The 22985-nt window shown below is 35.7% G+C and overlaps 1 protein-coding gene and 1 long non-coding RNA gene across 7 annotated transcripts in view; one reads left to right on the top strand and one right to left on the bottom strand.

Moving 5' to 3' along the window:
* The window catches only part of TANC2 (tetratricopeptide repeat, ankyrin repeat and coiled-coil containing 2), a 354211-nt gene that overhangs the window by 88082 nt on the left and 243144 nt on the right, over positions 1-22985 (top strand). For all 6 annotated transcript variants that reach the window (XM_045814340.2, XM_045814338.2, XM_045814336.2 and 3 more), the window contains exon 3: positions 14133-14204. In XM_045814340.2, the coding sequence (XP_045670296.1) occupies positions 14133-14204 (72 nt within the window). The remainder of the gene's footprint in view (positions 1-14132; positions 14205-22985) is intronic.
* Positions 9171-22985, bottom strand: part of LOC148107935 (uncharacterized) — a 31290-nt gene continuing 17475 nt past the window's right edge. The window contains exon 2 of the long non-coding RNA XR_015721265.1: positions 9171-16821. This is a non-coding gene — a long non-coding RNA (uncharacterized LOC148107935). The remainder of the gene's footprint in view (positions 16822-22985) is intronic.

Below are 22985 nucleotides of genomic sequence, written 5' to 3'. Positions count from 1 at the left end.
GCATTTTTTTTCTTGGATTTATTTATCTTTGTCTTATTGATTTATGTATATTCTTTATATATTCTAGACAGGGTTCAGCAAACTATAGCCCATGGGTCAAATCCAGTCTACCACCTGTTCTTGTGCAACCTGTGAGTGAAGGATAGTTTTTACAATTATTTTGTGATTCAGAAAAAAAGAATAAAGTGTTACAATATGTGAAAATTACATGAAATTCAAATTTCAGTGTCCATAAAGAAAGTTTTATTGGAATACAGCCACACTTGTTTATTTACAGATTGTCTGTGGCTGCTTTTGTGCTACAGTAGTAGAGTTAAGTATTTGCATCAGAGAACATGTGGTCTGCAAAGCTTAAAATATTTATTCTCTTTACAGAAGTTCATAGACCCCTGTTGTAGATTGATCCTTACTCTGTGACATTTATTGCAGATATCTTTTCTCAGTCTCCGTTCTGTCTTAAAACTTTGCTTTTGGTTATAAGTCTAAAACTCTAAAACTTTGTTTAATATAAGTCTAAAATTTTAATTTATTCATTTTTATCATTCATTATTCCCCCTTTGTTGTTTCAGAAAAATTTCGTTTTAATGATTGAAGTTTTGATTTTCACTTTCAGATTTTTTAATACATTTTGATTTTTTTCTTTTTACCCTTAATTTTTTGGCAATGAGGTTGAGGTATGACAAGGGGATCTAGTTGTTTTTTCTCATATGGAAAAGTTAATTTTTTTACCCTATTTGTTGTTGAATAGCTTTTCCTTTCTCCAGTGCTTTATAATACTGTTTTCTCACATATGAAATTCCTTCATTTAAATGTGAGGCTGTTTTCTTGATTCTTTATTCAGTTAATTCCTTATTTTTTGATTAAATATTTCTTTTTCAAAAAAAAGATTTATTAGAGAGAGAGAGCGCACGCACATGTAAGTGGGGGGAGGGGCCTAGGGAGAGGGAGAGAGAGAATCCCAAACAGACTCTCCTCGAACTCATGACCCTGAGATCCAGACCTGAGCTGAAGTCAAGAGTCAGACACTCAACCGATTAAGCCACCTAGATGCCCTGATTAAATATTTCTATATTCTAGTAGATCTTAATGATTCCTGTTATTCAATCACTTAATCATTGTTGTATTTATGTTTCCTAGTTACTTAGGAGAAAAATACGAAATAGTAATGCTCTAGTAAGGACCTTACTAATGACAAGTTTAGAGAAGGGAATATTGTTTTGAATTTTGTATATTACATATACCAAGGTTTTTCCTTTAAAAAACCATTTTCTTTAAAACATTTTGGTCTTAAATTTTTATATTCATTGCCATCATTATAATCAAATAATATAGGCTTATGGGATAAATAAAGTATAATTTATTTGTGAGAAAAATTAAGGCATAGATTATATATATATATATATTCTGGCTTTATTATTTTGGGTTTTTCAATGAGTGTAAATACATTTAAATATACTTATCAGTCAAAACAGAAAGATGTGCCATTTTTGGAGGGTGAGGTGGGAGGGGGGAGATTTGATTTTTAGTCTGTCAGCTGTCATTCTTTCTTTTTAAAGCATAAGAGGAATAAATTTAAGGGTTTATTTTGTTATGAACATATGACATAAAATAAAAATTTTCTATTACTAGTGCTTTTGAAACTTACTTATCTTCATATATGTAGGCAGGAATTTGTGGTCAAAACCACTTTATCCTGACTCCCCAGGTATCTAGTAGTTGTTTCTCAGGTTTCCACTCTAGATATCTTGAAGGTAGAGATCAGAAACTGAATGAAAGCCTATATTAGGAAAAAAGGTAGCTCTAACTAGAAATGAAGCTGGAAAAGTAGAATCTTATAGACTATGTTAAGAATTCGTATCTGTTCTAATGGGGATCACTTTAACATTTTAAACATTAAATGGGAAAACTGTTACACTTGCATTTCTAAATGAATAACAGCTGTTTTGTGGATAAACATTTAGGAGAGAATAGGTATAGGAATTGGAGACAAGTTAGGTGGATTTAAAGGACATTAGGAAGGAGAATCAACAATATTTGGTGATGAATTTATTGAGATAGGGAGCTCTGATAGTATCAGGTTTGAAGGGGTCAGAAGGTGAGAATTTCCTGTTTGGGTATTTTGAGTTTGAGGTATATATGAGACATTCAAGTAGAGATTTCAAAAGGCAATTAAAAATTAATAGATGGGGGGGGCGCCTGGGTGGCTCAGTCGTTAAGCATCTGCCTTCAGCTCAGGGTGTGATCCCAGGGTCCTGGGATCGAGCCCCACATCGGGCTCCTCCGCTGGGAGCCTGCTTCTTCATCTCCCACTCCCTGCTTGTGTTCCCTCTCTTGCTGGCTGTCTCTCTCTGTCAAATAAATAAGTAAAATCTCTAAAAAAAAAAAAAAATTTTTTTAATAGACCGACCTCTCCAATTTTTACACAAATAGATGAATAAAAGGAGCTCTTTTACATTAAAATACATTAAAATAGTGTATTTAAAAGTAAAACATAAACATGTGTTGAGAATTGAGAATCATTACAGAGCTGCTGTTTGAGAATTACCTGTTTTGTTTAAAAAAAAAATCAAGGGATTAAAAAATTTCATTTCTGTCTGTTCATGTTTCCCTCCTTCTAGTCCTAGATCTAGAATTGATGGACAGTAAATAGAGGTTAAGATTAAGTTAGATTGTAAATTAAATCCTTGGTTAAACTGACTTATTATTTCTCCTTCCCGGTCTCACATATTCTATTCTTTATCTTCGTTGATGGAATTACAATAAATCCAATGAAATTCCAAAATCAAGAATTCTAAGGTATCCAGAATTCCCTTCTTTCACTCATGTCACTCACACAAATTAATTAATTCAACAGCTATCTTTTGAGCATCTATTACATATCAGCTATTGGTCTAGGCATGGGGGATAGAACAGTGAATACAAAATTATTTGCCCTCATGGAACTTACATTCCTAGTAGAGGAGATGGCCAAAATTAAATAAGTAAAATATAGAATCTGTTAGTGATAACTACTAAGGAGAAACAAGAAGCAGGGAGAGGAGAAAAAAGTATGTAAATGTGGTGTGTGTGGGGGTACGATTTTAATAGGGTGCTGAGGGGACACTTGGATACTTATCTGAAGGAAATGAAAGAACAGGCCATACTGATATCTAAGAGAGAAATATTCTAGGCAGATGCCTTGATACGGGTACGTCTTTGGTGTGTTTATTTTTTATTTTTTTTTTTAAAGATTTTATTTATTTATTTGAGAGAGAGTGAGGGAGAAAGAGCACAGACATGGGGAGGGGCAGAGGCAGAGGGGGAAGCAGGCTCCCCACTGAGCAGAGAGCCCTCCATGGAGCTCATGACCTGAGCTAAAGGTAGATGCTTCTCTGTCTGAGCCACCCAGGCGCCCCTCTTTGGCATGTTTAAAGCACGGCGGGAACCAGTATGCTTCAGTGAAGTCAGAAGCACAAGAGTAGTAGGAAATGAAGTCAGAGAGGTAATGGGGGCCGGGTTGGGTAGCGCCTTGATCTAAGTGCTTTGACTTTTACTAAGATGGGGAATCCTTGAGGAGAGGAGTATCATGATGTGATTTGTGTTTTAACAGAACCATTCTGATTGCTGTGTTGAGAATAAACTAAAGCCAGGCCAGGGCAGAAGCAGAGAAACCAGGTCATAGACGAAGGTGGCTGGGACCAGGGTGGCAGGAGCAAAGGGTGAGAAGTAGTTGGGATATATTATGTAGGTACAGCTGACAGAATTTACTGTTGGAATGCATGTGCAGTGTGAGAGAAAGAGAAGGGTAAAGGATAACTCCCAGGTTTTTGACTTGAGCAACTAAAAGAATGGAGATGCTGTTCACAGAGATAAGACTATGAGAGGGGGAATGTGAGGCTGCGTCAAATTTTGAGATGCCTGCTTGATGTTCAAAGTAGAGATGTAGGCGGGCAGTTGTGGAAGTACTGGGCATGTTCACAAACAAGGTTCAGGCTGGACATACAAATTTGGGAACCGTTAGCATCTAGATGAAACATAAAGCCATGAGTCTGTTTGAGATAAAGGAGTGTACATAGGAAAGAGTACAGATTAGAGAGGTGAGCCCTGGGGCACTGGGCCAAGTAGGGATTGGGGAGAAGAGACAGAACAAGCCAGGGAGATGGAGCAGGAGCCACAGAGGGAGGAAAGGATGGTGTCTTGGAAGTTAAATGAAGAGAAATCTTCAAGGAAAAGAGAATGATGAACTACATCAAATGTTGTTATAATAAGGCAAAAAATAAGAGAACAGAACTGACCACTGGAGTTAGCAGTGGACTTTATAGGAGATCTTGGTAAATGTGAATTTGCTGGAGCAGTGTGGGTGGAAGCCTGATGGGAATAGACTCAAGGAAGAAAGGGGAAAGAAAACTGATGATAGTGATTAGAACACCTCTTTCAAAAGGATACAAAGTCTTTGGGGTTCTTGGTCCTAAATATGCCACAAACCTACCCTTTCTTCTGTATTCTCACTGTTGGTGCATTTAGTTAGGCTTTCCTTTCCTCTGGGCTTATTGCAGTGATCTCTTTGCCTCGCTGACCCCATAGTGCCATCTGTATATGCTCACCAAATTTGTCTTTTGAAAACACTGTTCAGATCATGCTACTCTCCTGCTCACTGTCCTTCATTTTCTTCCCTACACTTAGAGGATGAAATCTAATTATGAATAATGATTATGCCTTTTGTGATTATGCTTCTGCCAACTTTTCTACTTTGATATCCTGCCTCTTCCCCATACTTTCTGTGCTCTAGCCTACCAAACTCTTTGGATTTTCCTAAGGGCACCGTGTTCTTTTATTCCTGTCTGTTTTCATAAATAAAATCTGGTACTGTTCCTGAACATCCCTTCTCATGTTTTATGAGCTGTGGTTTTCCTGAGACCAGGTTGATGTGAAGAAGCAGAGGCTATTCTAGTTTTTAGAATCTTAGGAAGCTTTACATTTAGGTGACATCATCATCTTGGTAGTATAACTTCACAAGCCCGGCTCAAAAGAGTAAATTTAGTCTAGTTAACTATACGTTAAAACCTTCTTCACATTATACAGTGTTATCCTGGTTTAGCCCATAAACCCCCCAAGTCACCAAAATCAGTAATAAAGAGGGAGTGAACGTATGAACGTAACCTTCATCCTCAATTTAGAGATCATATCCTTCAGTACAATTAGTATTTCTTACCTGTAGCCTCTGCTAGCACTGGAAACTTGCAGATGGATCCAGTTCATTTCTGTATCAAAACACCACTTAGGGGCGCCTGGCTGGCTCAGTTGTTAAGCGTCTGCCTTCGGCTCAGGTCATGATCCCAGGGTCCTGGGATCCAGCCCTGCATGGGGCTCCCTGCTCGGCGGAAAGCCTGCTTCTCCCCCGCCCACTCCCCCTGCTTGTGTTCTCTCTCTAGCTGTGTCTCTCTCTGTCAAATAAATAAAAATCTTTAAAACAAACAAACACCACTTAATCTCCACGAACATTTCTCAACTTTGACTGCATGCTGAATCATCCAGGGAGTTTTAAAGAACTAGTCATGCTTAGGTCTCCCTCACAGTATTCTCATTTCATTGATCTGGGGGGTAGCTTGAGCATAAGAATTTTTTTAAATCCCTAGATTTTTAGATCAATCTGGTATGTGGCCAAAATTAAGACTCATATGTATTCTCCTCAGCATCCAGTGTCAACAGATAAGAACACCAAAAATAAGTAAATAAAGTAAGTATGTGTATGTGTATACATACATACACCTATTGTTGACATTCGGTTATATTTTTAACTGTTAAGTTGCTGTGCTGGATTGTTTCTGTTTTATTTTTTCAAAGCTTCACCTTCACAAAATGTTTAAAAAGCATAAATTGACAAAAATAAAGAAACTCAAAATTCCTTCTTAGTTCTATCATTCTGTGAAATTAAGAAGTGCTTACCTGTAGAGATATCTATGCTTACTAACAACTCCATGCAAACTGTTAAACTCAAGAATTCAAGTGAGCCGTACTGAGTACCTGATTTGAGGGGAAGAAGTTTGAAATCAGAGATTATTTCAAATTCCCCTTGGAATTTTTTCATCTTTTTTTGGTCTCCTACCAACTGCACTGTTGAGCTCTCTAACATGTCATAATATGTTTGTGTATAGACAGAGAATGGTGAAGAGAACAGGCTTTAGAATTAGGCCGAGTTTCAGGTCCTGGATCCTGCACTTGCAAACTACAGCTGTGGCCATGTTTGCTTGAAGTCTCAATTCCTGTTTCCTGATCTAGTAAAGAGAAAACTGGTATTTATATCATAAGGTTTATTGAGGATTGAATGACATAAATTTGTAAGACATGTAGCACAGCATCTGACACATAGTAAGAACCAAATAGGTAACGTCTGTTTTCATTAATGTTGGCACAGCTGAAGAAGCTAGAGCTTCAGTTTTTTTTCAGTTACGTAGGGTATGTAAACATGTACACCTATTTATTTAGTTTCAATATATTGATAGTATGCATTGTTGAAATTAAATGAGGAAGATAGCAATTTGCCTCTCTGGTCTTCCTCCTCCCAACCTTTAACCCAAGTCTAATCATGAGAAAAACATCAGACAAACCTCAACTGAGGGCATTCTATAAAATTCCTGACCAGTACTCCTCAAAACTGTCAAAGTCACCAAAAGCAACAGAAGTTCCTGAGAAACTAGTCTAAGGAGTCTAAGAATACATGATGACTAAACATAATGTGGTATCATGGAATGGAAAGTAGACATTAAATAAAAACTTAGGACATCTAAGTAAAGTGTGGGCTTTAGTTAATAACAATGTATCGATATTGATTAGTTTTGGCAAATGACTAATCTAAGTGGAAAACCAGGTGTAGGGTTTATGGGATCTCCCTGTACTATCTCAGCAACTTTTCTGTAAATCTAAAACTATTCTAAAATAAAAAGTTTATTAATAAAAAACAAGAAAAATATATAATTGTAGAGACCTTTATTTTTGACAGTTGCTCTGTTTAATTCTGTGTTAGGCTTGACATTTTATATATTCATTGTGCACCTTGAAAGCACAGTCATCAAGTTTTAAAATACATTATTACTGGTGATTGCTCCATTTACAATTAGCAAGTCTACTTTGTTTTCCTTTTATTACTCATCATCATTGATACATAGCTTCATCATGAGAATCAAACCATTCTTTGTTTAGAACTTTTCTTGAGCTACAGATCAGACTTTCTGGGATACCTGAGGCAATTTTGGATACCTTAGGCAAATGCAAAGTGATAACTATGAGTTATTTTTCATATTTAGATTTAGAGTATAGAAGCTAGATCTATGAAAACCTGTGAAAAGCATTAACTATAGTATTGATGGCATTATGTTAAATACTTTTTATTTGGTATAGAATGCTTCCTTTTTTCTTTAGAGGAAGACACTATAGATGTTTTCTTAAGAACTAAATCACTTTTAGTGGGTCTGGGCTTACCTATGAAAATTCTTATTGATAATTAAGATCTTTGAGATTGATGTAGAGGATAGGGTCTTTGTTCTTTAGAATAATGCCACTCTTCTTTTCATAATAATAGTTTGGATAAGAAAAGGAAAACATTGAACTTCTTAAACTGCATCTCAAACCACATCAATACCACTTATTTTTTCCTTGAACTTGGTTTGGTTTTATGAATGCATTAATTTTAGAGCTGGCCCTTGACAAAATTAATTCAACAATTTTTTTGTTTGTTTGTTTTGAGAATACCCATGCCATACCAGATTCGAAGTTGGCACTGAAAATATCAAGATGAAAAAGGCTTTCAAAGGCACACTTTGAACGTTAGTCCAAAGATAGTCATGTGAATAATTAATCATTATGCAATGGGTCAGTGCTATAGAACAGATACGTGTAGTGCGCTATAGAAGCACAGAAGAGAGAACTAGTAATTCTTAATGGGAGTCTCCCAAAAATCTTACAGAGAAGATAAGGAAATAATATTTAAGCCATCTTGTGGTGAAAGGATGTTGTTATTGATCATGATGATGATAGATTGAGATTCCACTTATAATAAGTGTTTACTTGGTGCCAGGTGGCATGCTCTGTTTTATATACATTACCACATTTGTTTTTCACCACAACTCCATATTTATTACTAACATCAGCTTCACAGATAAAGAAATTGAGGTTCAGAGAAGTTAATTAAATTTCCTAAGGTCATATAAATAATAGTAGTTCAAAGATTGAGTCCAGCTTAGTTGTGCTAGACACTAAGCCCCATTAATATGTGGTGGATACAATTTCCTTATATTGTTAAGTAGAGGCAACTGCATTTTAAGTAGAGGAAAGAGTGTGAATAAATTGATGGAGGCCTTATAATGCATTTCCTCTTTGAATATCATCAAGTAGTTTGGTGCTGCCAGAGTACAGGGGAATGGTTGCAGGTAATAGAATATTTGTCTCAGAACTGCTTATACCAGGGGTTAGGAAACTTTTTCTGTAAAGGGCTAGATAGTAAATATGTTAGGTGTTGTAGACCATACAGTTTGCAACTACTGCACTCTGTCATTGTAGTGTAAAAGCAGCCATCAACTGTACGTAAGTGAGGGATCATGACTGTGTGCTAATAAAATTTTGTGGACACTCAGATTTGAATTTCATTTACTTTTATGTCATAAAATATACTCTTAACTTTCAGTCATGTAAAATTGTAAAAACTATTCTTACTTAGCTCACTGGCTATCCAAAAATGGGTGGCAGGCCAGATTTGGCTTTTGGGCTAGTTTGCTCACATATGATTTATATGATGAGGAGGAGGATTTATTGGTTTATATAACTGAAGACCAGAAATGGGGTAGTTTTCTTCAGTTAGTAAGGACCTTGATGTCTTTCATCTCTCTGTCTTAATTTTCACAGTGTTAACTTTATCCTATGGTTTATTCCCCTTGTTTTTCAAGATGACAGCCAGAATATCCAAGGTCTCCATGGGTTGTCTTCCATGTCTAGGGAGAGATAAGATCTTTTCCAGAAACTCTTTCTAATCGCTCTTGAGCTTAAAATCCTGTCAGGTTTCATCGCTACCACTCTATAGGAACCATGTTAAATTATCTACATTGACTAAATTTAGTGGTTAATTCTCAGTCTTCATGTTACTTGACCTATCAACATTTGATCTTTTCTCTTCCATGAAACACTTCTCCTCCTCCTCCTTTTTCTTTTTTTTTTTTTTTTAAGTAGGCTTCATGCCCAGGCTAGGGCCCAATACAGGGCTTGAATTCACGACCTAGAGATCAAGACCTGAACTGAGATCAAGAGAGTTAACTGAGCCACCCAGGTGCCCCCATGAAACTCTTTCTTTACTTCTGTACTCTTCTAGTTTTGATCCTATTCTCTGGTTGCTACTTCTTGTCTGCTGTTGTTTTTCATACCACTGGCTTCTGCATGTTGGATTTAGCCCCAAGGTTTAGTCTTTTGACTTCTCTCTCTCCCCCCCTCATCTATACTCCCTTCCATGCAGATGTCATACAGTTTAAAAGTGGTTTCTGTACTGATGGCATATGTGTGTTCAAGTCTGCTTATTTGTGTAAAGGGCACCTCAAGTTTAGTATGTCCAGAACAGAGCTCAAAATACTCTCCTCATCCCCAAACCTATTCTTTCACAGTCTTTCCTGTCTCAGTAAATTGCAGATCCATTGTTTGGGCCCAAAATATTGGAATTACCTTTGATCATTTCTTTATTTTTCTCTTCTGACAGTGGATTCTTTCTGCTGTACCTTCAAAATATATCCAGAATCTGACCTGTTCTCGCCACCTCTACTGCTCCCATAGTCCAAGCGTTCATTCTTTTTCTGGATTTTTGCAGTAGCCTCTGGATTGATTTCTGTCCACTGTTTCTCTCTTTCCCCTTCAGGACCCCCTACCACCACCTTAATGACTTCTTTGTTATAGTAGAGAGCAGCGGAGATTTTTGAAACCAGACAATTTGAATTTTAGGATTGCCGTGTGATTTGGGGGAAGTCACTTTACTTCCCTGAATCTCAGTCTTATATAAAAATGGGCATCATACTCGTTTCATAGAATTGTTATTAGTATTGAATGAGCTAATGTTGTAAAGATCTTACTGGTACTGCACCCAGCAGAGAATAGATAATGGGACAAATAAATTGTGGTTCCTTTTCTCTTTTCCACCCCAAACAGATGAGCTGCTTTTCGTCTTTTCTGGTTATTAAAGTGCTTATGTAGCCTGGGAGCATCTTATTTATGTACCTATTCATAAGAGACCTTTGGCTAATAAATAAGTCTAGCTTATGTTCCTGGTCCTTCCTTTTGCATTAAAAAAAAAAATCCATTCATACCTTCCAGTTCATGTCTGCCTTTGTGGGCATTAAGTGTATACAGTTCTTACAGATTCATGCCTGATTAGTAAAAAGCACCAGAGTTTATACTTGAATAGTAAAACTTTAATCTATTTGTATTGTATTCTATTCAGTTTTAATTCCCCTCCCATACCTCCTATTAGGGTCGTATATTTAAGTTACCAAAGAAGGATTGAAAGCAGCCAACTTCAAAATTTTTATTCATAAAATCTAATCTATTATTTATTCTAGCACAGTATTTAGCTGAGAACACTAAAGATGAGCTTGGTTTGCCAAATTCAGGGTTACTTAAATTGTTAATTTTTCAACTCTAATATTTTGATCCTGGGTTGAAAAGAAGAATCATTTAGGGGTGCCTGGGTGGCACAGCGGTTAAGCGTTTGCCTTCGGCTCAGGGCATGATCCCGGCGTTATGGGATCGAGCCCTACCTCAGGCTCCTCCGCTATGAGCCTGCTTCTTCCTCTCCCACCCCCCCGCTTGTGTTCCCTCTCTCGTTGGCTGTATCTATCTCTGTCAAATAAATAAAATCTTTAAATTAAAAAAAAAGAAAAGAAAAGAAGAATCATTTAAAGTATCCCCTTCTTACAGGAAAGAAAATATTTTTCTTGGAATTGTTCGGTCACTTTCTTATTAGACTTTCTCTAACTTAAGTACCTTCATAGAAATCACTACGTACTGAATATCCCTATATGGTTGGTATTTCTTTACCACGCCTATTTTAGTGCTTTAATACACCTCAATTGAAAGCTATCTACCCCATGAGGTAAATTCTCCAATGACATTTTCCCCTTTGAAGTAATGGGAATAGGAAGTCTATTACTGTTTTTCAGTATTAAAAAATATATTGTTTTATATTACTTGCTGGATTTAACTCAGTATGCAGATAAAAAAACAAATGTTCTCTGCTGATTATCTCAAGTCCAGGAAACCTAAGCTCTGGTTTTAAAAGCTAGCACTTGAGTTGGACAGTCAGGTCTTTTTATTTCGGTATCTGTTAAAACAGGGGTTTTCCTCTGGGAAGTTCACAGTATATCTTAAGTCTTTAACTCAAGTTTGATGAGTAAATCCTTACTTCATAGACACAGCCCAGTCCTACCTTCTACGCTCTGGGGTGAGGTAATCGGTCTTATGCAAATAACTTCTTGCTTGACGACTGAAGGTCTTCTGTTTTGTCCATAAATGTAGATGTAAGTGTCCTGCGTGGGAGGTCTTATCTGTACTGAGGGAATTGTGTGTTAAGCAAAGCAAAAACATTTAAAGTACTGTATGTCATTGTAGTCTTGCTATTATAGATAATGGATTCATTGGTTCCATAAGCAAACCACAAACACTTTTAAAGAGGTTTTTTCCTCTTTAAAAATTTTTTTCCTACATCATCTTGGGGAAGTGGTGAGTTATTCTTCTTAAAAAAATCTTTAACTGTTTATTTTTACCTGAGAGTTAATCTGAACTCTTATGTTCAGTCTCCACTGGAGTAAGACATGGTTGGTTATAGGGTTTCAGTCTTAGAGGAGTGAATTGCTCAAATTTACTGCAATGTATTTCTGATTTAATTTTGAAAATTTAGGCAGTTAAAAAACATTTTAGATTATGATGGTATCAAAATTGGTGATTTTTTTGTCTTGTTATTCACTGGCTTGCTGACTCAAAACTATGTCTTAAACCATTTCTTGCCTGTATTTTTCCTGTGGATTGTTTTATTGATACCCTGACATTCCACAGATCATGCAAATTTAATACTATTTGAAGTCTAGGGTTTTTTTTATTTAAAGTTTTTTGCCTCTTATTGTTTAGGAAGACAGTGCTGATGAGGGGAAATGTCTATATTTTATTCATATTCTCACATACTTCAAGAGCATGTTTTGATAAAACAAAATATATATATAAAATTTTATCCACATTGAAAAATCAGAAAAATGAAAATTTAAGACCTGCTTGAATATGAATGTTGCTCATTGTAGTTGATTTCCAAGTAAAGGAAAAGAAAGATACTTGCATAAAAAAATTAATTACTAGGAAGAAAAATTGACTAGTACTGTATTTACACATCCTGATTTAAGATGCCATAGATTTCTGGTATAGTTTTATATTTTGATAAAATGAATGTTGGGGCACCTGGGTGCCTCAGTCAGTTAAGCGTCTACCTTTGGCTCAGGTCTCCATCTCAGGGTCCTGGGACCAAGCCCACATCAGGCTTCCTGCTCAGCAGGGGGTCTGCTTCTCCCTCTCCCTCTGCCTGCCCTTCCCCCTGCTTGTGCTTTCTCTATCAAAAAAATAAAATCCTTTTAAAAAAATGAATGTTTATTCCACAATAATTTAGGACTGCATATTATCTTTTTCTTTAGTTTAATCTGTTGAAAGACCTAGGTTATTTGACCTGTAAAATTTCCCACAGTCTGAATTTTGTTGATTGTGTGCTCAGGAACAACTCAACATTTTCCTGTGTCTTTTGTTTTTCCTAAAAACTGAGCTAGATTCAGAGGTTTGAGCAGACTCAGGTTTAATTGAAACCTGTAATTGTTGTGCTCCTATCATCAAGAGGCATAGAATGTCTGGTTTTTACTCTTTTTTAATGTTATTAGTCATTGATGCACAGTGCCTCTGGAGCTATTCATTCATTATGAAATGGTGATATTTTGATTTTTTCTTTTGATTTCCATTTATTATCTAGAATGATTTTATAGATCTCTCTTATGTACTCTTTGGGTACCAGTACAGTGTAAAAAGGAAATGTAGGCTAGTTTGCTTAATTCTTTCCTTTTTCTCAGATTTCAATATAATGTGCTGGATTCCTGTCATCCTCAGAAGGTGACCAGTTAGTGTAGTATTGTTTTTTTTAAACATCATTGTGATCTCATGACCAGGAAGAGCGGACTCCCCACTGGGCTTGATCCTAGGACCCCTGAGATCATGACCTGAGCTGACATCAAAGGTCAGCGCTCGATAGACTGAGCCACCCAGGCGCCCCAACTTTGTTTCTTTAAGATCTTTTGTTGTTTATGTATGTTTGTGTTCTTGTAGTTTAGTCTTCAGTCCTGAAATGATTTTTGTTTTATTTCTAGTTCTTTCTTGGTTTCTGTCTCATTTCTGAGTTTTTCTGATTCTGATTTATATTGCTTTTTCATGTATTACATAATTTTATTATATCTCATGAGACATATAAATGTAATTTTTGTTAGTAAAACATAGCCCAAGGGATTATTTGACATACTTTAGACAAATAAGCAGCTGTAATTAATTTAGACATTGCTTTAGATCTTTAAATCAAGGCTTCTATATTGGAATCTGTGAGTGAACTTGAGAGTTGATAACATTATTCATTAAATGCAAAGTAGAGTATGTATGGGGATAGGGAAAGAACACCTTGACTTTCTTTACACTTCCAGAAGGGAGTGTAAACTGTCCACACAAAAATATAGGTAAGAATCTTTGATTTATATAGGAAAAAGTCCTCATTATTTTAATGATTGAGATTATAAGACATTATAGCATTTTTTTAAAGATTTGTTTATTTATTTTAGAGAGAGAGAAAGTGCATGTGTGGGGTTGGGGGGCAGAGGGAGAGGGAGAGAGAGAATTCAAGCTGACTCCCCGCTGAGCGTGGAGCCTGATGCTGGGTTTGATCTCACAACCCTGAGATCATGACCTGAGCCGAAATCAAGAGTTGAACATATAACTGACTGAGCCAACAAAGTGCCCCTAGATATTGTAGTTTTAAGATACAGATGGCACCATAGAAGATATTACATCAATTCCATTATCTATTTGCTTATGCCCTTTCTACTTTTATACAGATGGAGGGAGCGAGGAACCACCGGATCGAAGACAGTCAAGTGTAGACTCTCGCCAAAGCCGCTCTGGGCAAGGTAAGTTTTCATTAAATTTATTATTAAATTAAAAAGAAAAGATATCAGCTATTCCTTTCTAGTACTTAATCTGAGGTTTGAGGTTTTCCCTGGGTCTAGTTTAGATATTTTAGTTTCTCCTTTAGGGCTTCAAATGTTGCAGTCTAAAAGTTCTATGATATCATTTATTCAGGATAAAATGAACAGTGTTCTCATGTCACTTTTTAAATGGTAATACCTTAATCAGATTTTAATTTTGGAACATTGTGATACATATCTGGATATCACTTCTGAAGTATAACCAAAAGTAAATTTTTAATAGTAACATTTGTATCATCACATTGGCTTTTTAAAATTTCATCAACACAATATTTGTTGTCTTAGCTCTCTCAGAAGAAATGTTTATAATTGCTATTTTAAATTAGGATCTTATTAATTATTTTCCTTTTCTGTTTAAAATTTATAATATGCTGTAGACTGGTTTTTTTGAAGTGACAACTTCCAAACTAGGTAAAAACATCCTGTATCAGTGAAATCTTCAGATGGGCCTTCCCTAATTATTTAAAATTGTATGACTAGTGCCCCCACATTCCTTTTTCTTTATAGTACTTATCACCTTTGTATTTATTTTATTTTCTCTGTTCAAAACTAGAATGACTGTTTCGTGATTATAGAGATTTTTGTCTGTTTTGTTCATTACTGTATTTCCAGTGCCAAGAATAAGTACCAGGCATATAGTAGTTACTAAATAAATATTGCTGAATGAATGAAATGATCTCTAAGAGAATGGAATTGAGGACCCAAACTGATGAATATATTACAAAATTTCGGGCAGTCATTTTGACTGATGTGTGATTCTTAGAGAATCTTTACTTATAAATAAAATAAAGCTTTGATTTACAAATGTATGGTGTTTTAATCCTATAAAAGTTCCTGGTTCATTTAGTACATAATCCTATCACCTTTTTTTCTCCAAGTTTGTTCTTCCCAAGTTTTAGAGTTGTGCTGTTTTTATAAAATTATTTGTTGCAGATTAGGTAATATATGCAGGTTGATTTGGAAATTTTAACTTATACTAGTACTTATTCATTTTTAAATAATCATGGTATTATATCAGGAATTTGTGTAATTTTTCTTTTTTCCACCTTAAACATATTTTTATATGGAAGAACTTATAAAGAATTACAGTATATAAGTATATCAAATCAGCATATTGTACATCTTAAGCTTTCATAATGTCATATATGTCAATTATATCTCAATAAACCTGGGTGGGGAGGAAAAAGAAAATGAGCTCATGCATGAAAGACCCTAAAAATAAAATGAGTAGAAATTAACAGAAAAAAATTCTACTAATTTTTATTAAATATCATAATTTGTATTAAATGTCACAGATACAAATATGGGAGATTATTTATACCCCTTGGGCTGTGTCAGTTAAAATATTTTTCAAATCAGTGATTGTAGTGAGTTTTAATAACAAAAGCTGAGGGCACCTGGGTGACTCTGTCTGTTAAATGCCTGCCTTTGGCTCAGGTCATGATCCCGAGGTCCTGGGATTGAGCCCTGCATCTGACTTCCTGCTCAGCCCAGAGCCTGATTCTCTCTCTCTGCCCCTCCCGGTGTTTGTGCTCTCTCTTTTTCAAATAAATAAATAAAATCTTCAAGAAAACAACAGAAACAAAAGCTGAACTTAATAACAGCGAAATCAGTGATCTCTATGACCTTGAGCACAACTGCCTGATCTCAATTAGAAATTCCAGGAATTGCATCATCATTAGAGTTAACTAATAGTTAAAGCGTGTTTCTTACCTTCTCAGAGATTTTGTTTGTAGTATCTCTTTATTCAAAAGACAAAAATAAAAATTACAAAGCCATCTATAGTGAGCTGAATGAGTAAAGAGATGGGATAAACACACACTTCGACTTTTGCTCCTTGCAGAAATCTGCTAAAAGGGGCGCCTGCGTGGCTCAGTCGTTAAGCGTTTGCCTTCGGCTCAGGGCGTGATCCCAGCATTCTGGGATCAGGCTCCTACACTGGGAGCCTGCTTCTTCCAACCCCACTCCCCATGCTTGTGTTCCCTCTATCACTGGCGGTCTCTCTCTGTCAAATAAATAAATAAAATCTTAAAAAAAAAATCTGCTAAAACATCAGTAAAGGGGGATTGGAGAAAAGCCAACAGCAACACAGTTTTAGAAACTGGAGACTATATGAATAATTAAAAGCTGAACCGTAAGCTCAATAGCAGAGAAAATCAAGAAAACAACCTCCAGAAGCCTCAAAAAACTAAAAAATGGTAGCATGTAGAAATGGAGGTGAAAGGAAGATTAGCTGAAAGTCAGTTGAAGAAGCACTTGATTCCTGAGACCTCTTCCTCAAAATTAGCTAACCAGTCAGCTGGGCAAGTACCCAACTCCCTACTCTTAACCTTGGCAAAACCCAGAAATTTATTCTTTGGAATAAAATAGAGATTCTAGACTGGAAGATACCTACCAGGCATATAGTTGAGGGCAGTCCTATACTGAAAATAGGACAGTTGGATTCCAGTTGTCTTTATCCTACTGGCATTAGGATACTGGCAGTTAGGCTTTCATATTTCAGGCAGGAGGCTGGCATACTCTTTTCTGAAGAATCTGACTAAAAAGAAAGACACAAAATGTAGCCATCAGAGATTCCTTAAAAAAAAAAATAGGCCAGCTAGATCACTCTATGTATCAAAGCTCTCAATCAGCCTTTTATTCCTCTTCTCTTAAATATTAGCAACCAACCAAGGGTTACTTTAGATATTTGAGGAAACTCTCTAATGTATGAAAGATAGAGATTAAAATAAATAGAATAAAGCAACTTGGAGAGAACGCAGAGAAATTTTGCAGAGAAAAATAGTGGAACCATTATTAACATCCTTAGGGAAATAAAAGAAACTAATACAGTCTTTTAAGACATGTAAGTTGTTTTTGTTGTTGTTGTTGTTTTGCCTGCATTGTACCTTTTCTTAGGAATCTTTAGGATATGATCCATCAAAATGAGAAAGTCAGACAAATAAAAGGAAGAAATGGGTTACAGGAAATAGGAAATTTAACAAAGGAGAAAGGTAAAAAAATCTTTAGGATGATAGAAGACAGGGAGAGAGGGCAATGAAACCAGATTGGAGTAGGTTAGAAGCCCCCAGAAGAGTTGGCTCACGAAAATGAGATTGGTAGAAACCTGATGCATTTAATTATCTTCAGAAAACTTTTAAACAATTGGCAAAAGATTTAGGGTTGAATTGGTGATAAATACATATAATAATAAGTTTTTTAAAAAGTCCTAAATTCAAGGGAAAACAAGTAATGTGTAGGAAAGTAGATATTCTCCAGAATAAGTCCTCAGTCCTTGGGGCAGGATCTAGGGTAGCTGATGTCTATGCCTGTCTTATCACTTTACCCCAGAGTGGTACAAATATTTCCATTATTTGATTTAGACTATTATGGTTGGGAAGCAGTACTCTAAAGCTCGGTGAGCAAATCTGGTGTATGTGGCTTCTTTTTGTACAGTTGATAGATTTGATTTGCTAAAACAATTTTTATTATTTTTGCATCTGTGTTCAAGTGGGATATTGACCTTTAGTTTTCTTGCTTTACAATGTCTTTGTCTGATTTTGGTATCTGAGTAACGCTGGCCTCCTAGAATAGGTTGAAAGGTGAGAAGTATTTCCTCCACTTCAATTTTCCTAGAATATTTTGTGTAGAATTAGTATTATTTCATCCTTAAATGTTTGATAGAATTTCTCAGAGAAGCCGTCTGGGCCTGGAATTTTCTTTATGGGAAAGTTTTAAGATACAAATTAAATTTGTTGAGTAAAATAGGACTATTTGATTTATCTTTTCTTGAGTAACCTTTCAAAATCTATAGATCTTCAGTGATGTCACCTCTTTCATTCCTGATATGGCTAATTTGGGTGTTCTTTCTCTTTGAGCTGATCATTCTGGGAAGAGATATATCAATTTTATTGATCCTCAGAGAATCAGTTTCAGTTTTCATTTATTTTCTCTGCTGCTTTCCTGTTCTATATTTCATTGATTTTCTGCTTACCTTTTATTATTTCCTTTCTTCTTTCTGCTTTGGGTTTAATTTCTATTTCTTCTTTTAGTTTCTTCTCGTAGAAGCTAAGGTCATTGATTGGAGCTTTTGTTTTAGTATAGGAATTTTAGTGCTATAAAATTTCCCTCAATGTACTGCTTTAGCTGCATTTCACAGAATTTGATGAGTATGATTTCATTTCGTTTGAAATACTGTCTGATTTCCCTTGTGATTTCTTCTTTAACTATTTAGAAGTGTGTTGATGTTTCCAAATATTTGTGAATTTTCCATCTTTCTTATATTGATTTCTAATTTAATTTTGTCGTCGTCAAAGAACACTTTCTTTGAGTTGAATCACTTTTTATTAAAACTTGTTTTGTGCTCCAGGAATGATCTATCTTATGTTCAGTTTGCACTTAAGAAGAATGTGTATTATGCTCTTTTGGTCTGAAAGGTTCCATAAACATCAATCTGGTCACGTGTTATTCAGGTCTTCTCTACCTTTGATGATTTTCTTTCTGTTCATCCTTTCAGGTATTAGGAGAGGAATATTGAAATCTCAAATTATAAGTGTGGATTTATCTGTTTCTCCTTTCAATTCTCTCATAATCCTTATACTTTTGTTCTTCTGGTCCAAAAGATTCCCCTCCCTCAGAGATTTAAGTATCCCCTCAATGACAGTTGCCAATAGTGAAATAGGTTTGCGTCACGGGCAGAGCTGAAAGAAAAAGGTAAAAAGAAAAAAAAAAAAAAAGCACGGGATTTTCCCTCAGTCCCACATGGAGCTGCCCTCACCCCCTTCATTCATACTGCTTAACCAGATAGAGAAGACTTGTCTCACATCTTTCTTTTCATTCCTGCTCTGCTGTTCCAGGATTTGGATTTCCTTTGAGTTCAGGCTGGGAGTTTGGGGACATAAAAAACAGTAGGACTTGCATCACCGGAATTGGTTGTCCTACAAATTGGTTGTTCTTCAAATTCTGCTTTCCTTCCACAGTTTGCCTGTTAGTATTTATTTTTCAGAGTCTTCAGATTGCTGTTCTACTTTCCAGGGTTTTCATTTACATTCAGCGGTTTTAGTTACATTCAGTTAAGGTGGAGTGTGCTTACTCCAGCTTAACCCAGAACTAGAGCTCTTCCATTTTATTATATTTTGTGTTTGCCTGTCTGGAGGGATGATATTCAAATTATTTAATAATTAATATGCCATAAACATCAACTAACCAGAACAGATGGCATTCTGTTGGGAACAAACACTAACTTTAAAGAACTGATAGGCCTGTCTAGGTGCATAATGCCTGATAACCTGCGCTGCCTGATTGTGGATTCAGTTTCTATTTAGTATCTCTTCTCCAGAGATAATGGCAAACAGTAAGGTAAGGTGTCTGGTGAGATGTCTTATCTGTTGGGCATGATAGCTCTGTCCTGTGTGTTAACTTTAGGCATGGGGGCTCTCTCTTCTGTGTTAACTAGCTAGCTTGGCCTCTGATCTGTCTCTCAGGTACAGTGGATTCTGACTCAGACAGAACCACACTCCCTGCTCTAGCTTAGGGTGGAGACCTATGATGTTTTCTGCTTATCAAATGTAGGAGATAGGAGATGCCTGACTGCTTGCAGTGAGTCCAGTCCTACTCCTCTCATTCAGATTGCTGCCCCTGGGCGCTTCCTGCTCCGTGCATCTATTGCTTCTGTGCTTAAAACAGACCTGGAAGCACTCATCTTTCACAGTTATCCTCCTACACATGCTGTGGCCTATAATTTCCTCACTCCAGTTGCATCTAGTTTCTGTCTTCCATGGATTTCTTAACATTTCTCCTCTATTATTGGCTTGTTTTATTTTATAAGGCTTTAAGAATTTTTCTTTTTAAAATACTTTTTTGTCATTCCGCACTACCTCTCTTGTTGCCGTTTTAGTCTGAACTACCCTCATTTCTTTCCTTTACTACCATAATGTGTCTTATTTGCATTCTTGCCAACTTATAGTCTATTTTCTATGTGATTGCTAGAGTGCTCTTATTAATACAAATCAAATCATGTATTTCCCCAGACTTGAAATAAAAGTCCTCAGTAGCCTCCTATCACATTCAGAATAAACTCCATCCTTTACCACTCCTTACAGGACCCTACCTGAAGTGCCCTTTTCCTAGTACTCTAATTCTGTGCCCTCCCGTTCCCTCTATTTTCAACTTTGTTTCCTCTCTGCTGGCCTTTTTGTTTAAACATGTTAAGAGTGTTTTCTTTTTTAAGGCCTGTATACTTGCTTTTTCTTGAATAAAGGGCTGTGGATTTCTGCTTAAGTCAAAGAGGCCTTCTGTGACCGTCCTACCAAATACCCAACCCTAACCTTCATAGTATTTATCACTACATGAAAATAATTATTTATCCATTTACTTGCTTTTTTGTTGTCTCAGTTACTAGAAAATAGGTTTCATTTGAGCACAGACTTTGTCTAGTTCACTACTCTTGCCCTAGAACGCTTGCATATATGAATTTGTCAGTATTTGTTGAATGAAAGAATGAACAAGTAGCACTTAGGGCGCTTGGGAAGGTATATGAATGTGCCCACGCCACGTAATTGATCCGGTATTCACTTCTGTTACTTAACATAACTAAAAAAGTAAAGTAGTGAAGAAATTGTGTTGAGGGGCACCAGGGTGGTTCAGTCGGTTAAGTGTCTGCCTTTGGCTCGGGTCAGTCCTGGGATCGAACCCTGAGTCGGGCTCCCCGCTTAGCAGGGGAGTCTGCTTCTCCCTCTGGCTCTGCTCCTGTGCTCTCTTGCTCACTCTCTCTCAAATAAATAAATAAATAAATACATCTTTTAAAAAAAGAAGAAATTTTGTTGAATGTAGGTAGTTTATCAGACTATCAACTAACTATTAATTTGTGAAATGAGGCTCTTGGAATATGATTGTAAAGCGGATTGTGCCAGTTAAACTTTAAGTTAAGGCCTTCTGAGGGTGGATGGATATTTTCTGCTTTCCAGTATAGCATATTATATATAATTGGGATATATTATTTATTGCATTTAGTCTTGTCTGTTGAATCTCTATTTTTCCTGGTAATTTAGAAGTTCATTAACAGTAGGATCTTTGCATCTCGCACAGTGCTACTGTCTTCAGTTAGGCCATCAAATTGACCAAGGAAGCTCATCAGTTCTAGGAATTCTAGTTCTGTATTTCATGTGTTACAGTATCAGAATTGGTTTTGGTGTACTAGCTCCATTTTCTTCAGCACATGATTTTTCATTAGGGGTCATCCATATATAAACAGAACTTACTTGGTTCTATATATTAAATAAATGCATGAACCAATGTGATATGACTGAAACACAATTTTTATTTACTTTTGCAAGGATAGCATTATGCAGGTATTAGGCTCAGATATACAAAATGAACATTGGTGTAGTAATACTCATGACCTGCTTATGCTGGGAGACTGGGAAACTGTACAGTGTTTGACTTTCCATGATTCCCATTATCTGTAGCCAGTTTTATTTGATTAGTACATACTGGTGCATTTATAGTAATAATACACTAAATTGTCAAATATGATGTGTTCTGATTATTTTTCTTTCCTTGCTAATATGTAAAATATTTAGTAGAAATGAGATGTTCATGCTCTTAAAACATACACAAATTATTTTTCAGTCTGGTAAGTTACAAAGATTTCTTTATTAAACCGACTGTTTTATTATATAAAGTGATAAGGAAAATTATTTCAGTATTTAGTGTGTCATTTTTGTATCTTTGTAAGAGTATATCGGTATAGTGGATCACTAATGAACACAATAAATATTTTATTGTTTTAGTAGTTTAATGTTGTGATAAAAAAATCACATAGTTTTCAACATAGGTTGCTTTGAAAATAATAATAATTTTTTTAAAAACTGAAAAATTTAATTATACATATGTGCCAGGCTCTGGGTGGAGTGCTTTTACATAATCCTCATTTAATTCTCAGAATAATGCTGTGAAGTAGGTATTATTTTCAGTAGGAAAATATTTCAGGCTTTATAATCTACACCAAAAGTTTTATATCAGCTTTGTTGGTAGCATGTGTTTAGAACCTTTCTGTTCTGACATTTAAAATTCACATTTGTTGATGGCTGGATAAGACCTGGAAGAAAAGATCTGACCTTAAATGATAAATCCTTCTGAAGTGCCTTTATTTCTAATCCTATAATTCTGAAACTTAACTTCATATTGATTATTCTTTGCATAACACTCATTTTCATAGAATTAAACTTGAAATTGGCCTTTTAGCCAACAATTTCTTATTGTCTTGGGCTTCTAGGGATGTGTCAGAATGTGTACGTATTTTAGTCATGCTTTTTTAAAATGTAAGTTATAATAATTTTACTAATTAAAAGATCACTTTTTACCAACAATGTAGATATTTAAAAAGAACATGTTAAGGATTCTTTCCTTTCCACTACCCTAAAGTAGCCAGTATGAACTACATTCAGTCTATGTTCTTTCATGTTTTTTCCCTGAGCTCATATTGGCAAATGTAGGTGTGTGTGTGTGTGTGTGTGTGTGTGTGTGTGTGTTTGAAGATTTTTAAAAATAAAATGCAATTTTAGTTCATTATCTCCCACTTAACAATATAGCATGACCATCCCTCAGGAACATACTTAAATTCTAATTGTAAAAAATCTGTATAATGGTTCACAGCATAAGCAACCCATAATTTATTTCACCATTTCCTCATATATGAGTGTTCAGATTTTCAAAGTGATTCAT

This window comes from Ursus americanus, chromosome 23 (assembly GCF_024610735.1).
Source record: "Ursus americanus isolate L20-20 chromosome 23, mUrsAme1.1.p, whole genome shotgun sequence".
Taxonomy (NCBI): Eukaryota; Metazoa; Chordata; class Mammalia; order Carnivora; family Ursidae; genus Ursus; species Ursus americanus.
This window is presented reverse-complemented; position numbering and strand designations above follow the sequence as displayed.